This window comes from Lucilia cuprina, chromosome 3 (assembly GCF_022045245.1).
Source record: "Lucilia cuprina isolate Lc7/37 chromosome 3, ASM2204524v1, whole genome shotgun sequence".
NCBI lineage: Eukaryota > Metazoa > Arthropoda > Insecta > Diptera > Calliphoridae > Lucilia > Lucilia cuprina.
Window position 1 is genome coordinate 57,017,319 of NC_060951.1, and position 6,811 is coordinate 57,024,129.

Here is a 6,811-nt window from a genome sequence, read left to right on the forward strand (position 1 = left end):
TGCTAAAGACAAGACTATAGACTAGACTAAAGACTAGACTACAGACAAGTCTATAGACTAAACTAAAGACTAGACTAAAACTGGGCTATAGCTGCAGACTTGACTATAGACAGCATTATAGACTAGACGGTAGACTAGGCTGTAGTATAAGCAATAAACTAGTCTATAGTCTAGTCTATAGTCTAGTGTATAGTGTAGTCTATAATCCAGTCTACAGTGTAATCTACAGCCTAGTCTATAGTCTAGTCTACAGTGTAATCTATTATATAGTGTGGTCTATAGTCTAGTCTATAGTGTAGTCTCTAGACTATGGATTAGACTATAGACTAGAATACAGACTAGACTATAGACTACACCAAAGACTAAACTATAGAGTAGTCTATAGACTAGACTAGAATATAGACTAGTCTATAGACCAGACTATAGAATACATTTTAGATTAGAATGTAGACTAGGCTGCAGACTAGACTATATACTACATTATAGACTAGGCTGTAGTCGAAACTATACAGTATGGTCTGTAGTGTAGTCTATAATCTGGACTACAGTCCAGTCTACAGTCAATTCAACATTTTTGTCAACAGTCTGGTCTAAAGTGTAATCTATGGTCTAGTCTACAGTGTAGTCTAGTCTATAGTGTGGTCTATAGTCAAGTCTGCAGTCTAGACTAGTCTATAGTGTGGTCTATAGTCAAGTCTGCAGTCTAGTCTACAGTCTTATCTATAGTGTAGTCTATAATCTGGTCTACAGTCAATTCAATAGTTTAGTCTATAGTCTAGTCTATAGTCTAGTCTATAGTCTAGTCTATAGTCTAGTCTATCGTCTAGTCTATAGTCTAGTCTATAGTCTAGTCTATCGTCTAGTCTATAGTCTAGTCTATAGTCTAGTCTATAGTCTAGTCTATAGTCTAGTCTATAGTCTAGTCTATAGTCTAGTCTATAGTCTAGTCTATAGTCTAGTCTATAGTCTAGTCTATAGTCTAGTCCATAGTCGAGTATATGGTTTAGTTCATGGTCTAATTTATAGTCAAGTCTATAAAGGACTAGTTTCAGAACCGTTCTAAAGAATAAGTGTCGATTCCATAACGCTTCCTCAGAATCAGTTCCGAAGGTGACAATTTCGAAAAAATGATTGGTCTTAACGTCAAAGTAGAACTAGTTGTTGAACTAATATAATTTTTACTGAGTTTTGTTTAAAGTTTTTTAACTAATACTTATTATTTTAATTTCGAAGCAACTACTTCAACAAACATACATACATACCTAATATCATTTAAAACAAAAGGACATCAAAAGCCTTTAATTAAACTACAAATAAATAAACCTTTTTTTGTTAATTAACAATTCTGTTTAACAAGAGGCTTTCCTATTTTCTTCATACCTATAAAGATATAATTGTATTTAAAAACAATCAAAATATTTTCCCATTTAACAAGACAAAAACAAAAAGAATTTTTAATAATGTTTATCCACAATAATCATATTGATTTAAGAAATCAAAAACTATATAAATACCACATACAACAATGCAACCAATTTAAAATAGAACTAGAAGAAAACGGAAATGTTTAATCCTAAACCAAAAGGTGATCCTAAATATCGCATACCACGTCAATGTATTTGGTTAAAAATGAACGGTTCTTGGCCTTTCGATTGTGAAACTGAACGAGATTTTTATAATGCACATACATTGTATGGTATATTGTATTCGTTGTGGTCGTGGTATATTATATGTTCGGTGGGCCTAACCATAGGCTTTCAAACGGCTTTTTTAGTTAACAATTTGGGTGATATTATGATGACTACCGAAAATTGTTGCACCACATTTATGGGGGCCTTGAATTTTATACGTTTGCTACACATGCGTCTCAATCAAGGATCTTTTAGAGAGATCATACAACAGTTTGTAGATGATATATGGATTATTAAGTAAGTAAAATTTTGACATAGAGTCTATTGAAAATTTGTTAATATTTTCTTTAAGAAAACATAATCCTTATATAGCAGCCGAATGTTCTCGTAAAATGCGAACTTTTCGCATAATGACTGTTTTACTAAGTTGTTTGATTGCCATGTATTGTGTCCTACCTCTGGTTATACTATTCTTTGATGTAGGCTTAGATGCCGAAGAGAAACCCTTTCCCTATAAAATGTTATTTCCTTATAATGCTCATCGTGGTTGGCGTTATGTGGCCACCTATATATTTACTTCATTTGCTGGAATATGTGTGGTAACTACTCTTTTTGCTGAAGACTCAATATTTGGTTTCTTTATAACCTACACTTGTGGTAAATTTAAAATACTACATGAACGTATAGACAATATAGTGATAGATGCTTATTTTATGGCTCGCAATAGACAAGATGATAAGGAAATACAATGGTTGTATTTAAGGCTATTAAATAGAATTGCCTATGATCATAATAAATTGATAGAGTAAGTTGGTGATAATTAAATAAAAAATTCTTTGTTTAAATTTTGTATGTATTTCCTTAGATTTGCCAATCGTTTGGAAAATTTTTTTAATCCCATTTTATTGGTAAATTTTACCATTTCCTCCATATTAATATGTATGGTGGGTTTTCAATTGGTAACAGGCAAAGATATGTTTATTGGAGACTATGTCAAGTTTTTGGTATACATTTCCTCTTCACTTTCACAATTATATGTTTTATGCTGGAATGGCGACTCTTTAATACAACATGTAAGTACTCTTTATAAAAAAAAACTATGTATAATATTTAATATTCTTTATTACCAGTCCACCGAAACTGCTCAACATTTATATAATTGCAATTGGGAAGGTGAAAATCTGTATTTAACCTCTGCCATTTCAAAATATCAAATGGCCAAAGAAAACGCTAAAAACTCTAAAAATACTTTAAGCAAAAGTTTAAAACATCAAAATCTATGGAATGATTTGCATAATATACACTTTATACCGGCCAATAAACAATTTCGACAAAATTTAGAAATCATGATTATGTGCAGTCAAAGACCAGTAAAAATTACCGCCTTAAAATTCTCCACCTTATCCTTGCAATCTTTTACCGCTATTTTAAGTACTTCTATGAGTTATTTTACTCTATTACAAACCGTTTACAATGAAAACAAAGAAGAATTGGAACATATGACTTAAAAAAAAAAAAACTTAATAAATTTTATTAACTACTATTCGATAATGTAAATAACAATTTAATATTTTAATAATATTTCACAGTTTAAATCTTTATTGCAGTCATTCTATCTAGGTTATGTAAGTACTTTACACAGGTGTGGCAGTTTCTTCTTTAGCTTCAGTTAAGGCTCTCGCTTGGTGTGTAAAAACAGGCACATTTATTCCCTTTTTAATTTGTAGTATATTTTAGTTTTTTTTTTTTTTGCAAAATAATAATTTAATTAAATATAAGTCGTAACAAACCTGCATTTTAGCTGAACGCACAAAAGCTTTATTCGAAGTCACTGTTACCGCTTTCATATGCATGCCAAAAGCAAAGATTAATAAACTTCTTTCATTAATTTTACCGCTATATTTAATGGTTGCTAATTCTTCTGGTATTGTTGCAACATCTGGTAATATTTCTATACGTTTTGCAAGTTCCTGGGCACGTTCCTTTTCCTTGCGACCACCCAATAAGGAGACGATATCTTGAAATGATTTATAAGCTGTGGCACAGCAAATGAGACGTTTATCTACAAAACAAAGTGTAGATATTTAATTAAAATATTTCTTTATTTTTAAGAATAAAAAATTATATATTTAACAAAACTCAGAAGAACTATAATATACCGATTATGTACTTATATATGTAAGTCAATGAATAAAAAACAATGTTATATGAATAAAGTACCAAAAAAGCCTTAAAACGACCAAATATCTGAATAAATGTTCACTAGTTAAAAGAAGGTTTACATGGACACACAGACAGACAGACGGACAGACGGATAGACAGACGGACAGACAGACGGACGGATGGACAGACGGACATAGCTAAATCGACTCAGAAAGTGGTTCTGAGGCGATTAGTATACTTTAAGGTGGGTCTAGGACCAATATTTTTGGGTGTTAAAAACTTCAGCACAAACGCATAATACCCTCCCCACTATAGTGGTGTAGGGTATAAAGATTCTTTTGATTGGACAAAAGTACCAATACAGTTTTCCTCTGGATTACTCTCTTTTTTCCGAATTAATCTATATATATAAAAGAGTAGCGTTACTGACTGACTGATTCATCATCGCACAGCCCAAACGGCTGAACCGACAGTAGATGTGTTTTTGGTTATGTAGATCCACTAAGGAGGGATTTTTGGAAATTTGCACATTTGCGGGTAAAAAGGGGAAAAAAACGGGTAAAACTGGTTTTCTTAATTATCTTACATAATATTAGTGATACAAGAAAAATTTTAAATACACCTATATCTATTCTTAAAATGAGCAGATGGGTGTCTGGTACTTTTTTAAAATTCGTACTTTTAAGGGGTAAAAATGTGTAACAAAGATGATTTTGGTACCTTTTTCAGCCCTTTATAACTTTTAAACTAATTAACATAATCAAATTTTTCTAAATATGTTGGATTTATTTCTAAAAATTATGAGACACCTGTTTTTCGTACTTTTTTTAAATTCAGTATTTTTTGGGTGTAAAAGGAAGAAAACTGTATTTATGGTACTTTTTTTTAGAGTATTAAGAAAACTTTTTCGGTTTATTGAATTATTCATATTAAATTACGGACTAACTCTGTAATATTTATTGTAATAAAATTTTTGCTATTTCACTGGGTAAAAAAAGTACCAAAAAGGGGAAAAACGGGAAATTTAATTTTATTCAAACTCATTGAGCCAACTTTTATAAAATTTCAAAAAGTAGTTTATTACTCACACAAAACAAGCTTTTGGTATATTATTTTAGAAATCAAGTACTAAGGTACTATAGGACCAAATACGAGTAAATTGTTTGCTACCTTTTTTAAAGCACAATTTTTCTGGAATAAATGAATGCAGATTTGAATCGTTTGAGTTTTATATGTAATATACAGATTTAAATACGGAACATTTTGTAAACTTAATTCTCAAAAAAGTATACTTCTAAGCGAAAAGGGTAAACATTGTACTCTTTTTATTAGTACTTTCACATAGATAAACTTTATTCCACTTTTGGTACTTTTTCTTCCTTCAAATGATACTCTATGTATGTTCTTTAATATGAACTGAAAACACATGATTATTAAACATACACGGTCCTCATTGAATAAGATTTCTTTAAGAGACAACTTTTTAGTACTTTTTATCTCATAAATTGTACTTTTTTCATTTTCTAAAATATTCAAACTATGAACATTAATTTTAACATACATGGTCTTGACTGAATAATATTCTGTAAGTGGGAACTATTTGGTACTTTTCTATTATTCAAATGGATTCTTTATAATGGTTAACCGGAAAACACGGTCCTTATTAAATGAGAATTTATTGAGAGAGATCTTTGTACTTTTTCGTTTTTCCGATGGTACTTTTTGATATTTTTACAATATTGAACATAAGTAGTTAGGGTAGCGAAGCACCCAGGGTATGCTAGTAAAGTATAAAACTTTATAAAGTTTTACTTAGAATATATTTGGCAAATAAAACATACCCATAAATAGTTTATCCAAAATAGGTTTCAGAGGACATTCCCTTTCCTTTTCGGCTTGTTCGGTTAAAATGGGTTCATGGAATATCCAATTACAACCGCCATTACAGACATTACTAATGTAAGCCAGCATTGAAGTGATATCCAAATTTAAAGTACTAACATTAATGAGATCAGAACCGTTTACCACTTCAGAAGGTTGTTCTAAAGAAGCTATTTCTACACCCTCATCTTGTAAAATGGTTAATAGTTCATTTTCTATAGTTTGGCTAAAATAAAAAACCACCTGTAATAAAGAGATTAATATAAAAATTTCTTCAAACTATTAACAATTCAGAACTCCTTACCTTAGGACACTTAAACATACATAGATTTTGTGCAGCTGCCTCAACAAATTCTTGAGCCTGATCTATTATACTTCTCGCTCCATAGCTAGCCTCACCGCGTGCCGCATCTGTTAAGGATTTAGAGTTGCGGGCAATCGCCTTAATCCATTTCAGACCATTTTCACATACAATATCAACTCTTAAAGGATTTTCTCGATAATCCACCGGAAACCCACAATCAACATGCACCACATCTCGTTGCAGCTTTAAGATTTTAACCAGGAACTCATAGTGTGTCAAATTACTGCATTGTACGTGATTTATTTTTAACGTATGATTCTTAATGACCTGAATAAATAAATATATAAATAAATAAAATTCTTATACATTTCAATTTAAATTTAATTATTATGCACACTCATGCATCATACCTTTTGCAAGAATTTTATTTCCTGGTAAATTTTTCTTTGCACCTTTTGTACACCTGGTATTTCGCTAAAGTCTTCCAAATGTTTGATTAGTTCATTTCCTAATAAAATTTTCTCTTCGGCTTTTTCCAATAGTTCGGAAAATGGTATTTCTTGCTCCATAATATCTAAAGGAAAATATTTATTTTGTTTGCAAAACAAATAATTTCTAATAAAAATCAAACAAAATTAACAGCTGAGCAAGTTTTCTTCTTCGTTTTTTTTTTTTTTTTGTTTAAGTTAAATCACAAAGAATTGATAACATATGTGACAGGGATGAGACATTTGCAACAAATTGTGTTTTTAGTACCAACTATCGAACAATCGATGATTATTTGTGTTTAAAATATTCGACTACATCATTGTAGGAAAGAACTATTTTTTTT

At 30.6% G+C, this 6,811-nt stretch overlaps 2 protein-coding genes across 2 annotated transcripts; one reads left to right on the top strand and one right to left on the bottom strand.

Annotated features, from left to right (window-relative positions):
• Positions 1 to 1,138: 1,138 nt before the first annotated feature.
• Positions 1,139 to 3,139, top strand: LOC111681481 (odorant receptor 13a). Its single transcript, XM_023443267.2, has 4 exons — positions 1,139 to 1,928; positions 1,984 to 2,436; positions 2,497 to 2,704; positions 2,762 to 3,139. The coding sequence occupies exons 1-4, from the start codon at positions 1,564 to 1,566 to the stop codon at positions 3,137 to 3,139; spliced, it is 1,404 nt and encodes a 467-aa protein (XP_023299035.2). The 5' UTR covers positions 1,139 to 1,563.
• On the bottom strand, positions 3,132 to 6,659 carry LOC111681477 (UPF0415 protein C7orf25 homolog). Its single transcript, XM_023443264.2, has 5 exons — positions 6,390 to 6,659; positions 5,980 to 6,306; positions 5,636 to 5,918; positions 3,422 to 3,693; positions 3,132 to 3,343 (listed from the first exon to the last, which is right to left on the bottom strand). The coding sequence occupies exons 1-5, from the start codon at positions 6,546 to 6,548 to the stop codon at positions 3,266 to 3,268; spliced, it is 1,119 nt and encodes a 372-aa protein (XP_023299032.2). The 5' UTR covers positions 6,549 to 6,659; the 3' UTR covers positions 3,132 to 3,265.
• Positions 6,660 to 6,811: the final 152 nt, after the last annotated feature.

What these genes read in the sequence shown, in the direction of transcription:
- LOC111681481 (XM_023443267.2), top strand. Translation starts at nt 1,564, where the DNA reads ATGTTTAATCCTAAACCAAAAGGTGATCCTAAATATCGCATACCACGT. An exon ending in GATGATATATGGATTATTAA is followed by an intron (nt 1,929 to 1,983) that starts GTAAGTAAAATT and finishes ATTTTCTTTAAG; the next exon opens with AAAACATAATCCTTATATAG. An exon ending in GCGACTCTTTAATACAACAT is followed by an intron (nt 2,705 to 2,761) that starts GTAAGTACTCTT and finishes CTTTATTACCAG; the next exon opens with TCCACCGAAACTGCTCAACA.
- LOC111681477 (XM_023443264.2), bottom strand. Translation starts at nt 6,548, where the DNA reads ATGGAGCAAGAAATACCATTTTCCGAACTATTGGAAAAAGCCGAAGAG. An exon ending in GTATGTTTAAGTGTCCTAAG is followed by an intron (nt 5,919 to 5,979) that starts GTAAGGAGTTCT and finishes TCTTTATTACAG; the next exon opens with GTGGTTTTTTATTTTAGCCA. An exon ending in TTTGGATAAACTATTTATGG is followed by an intron (nt 3,694 to 5,635) that starts GTATGTTTTATT and finishes TTTGTTTTGTAG; the next exon opens with ATAAACGTCTCATTTGCTGT.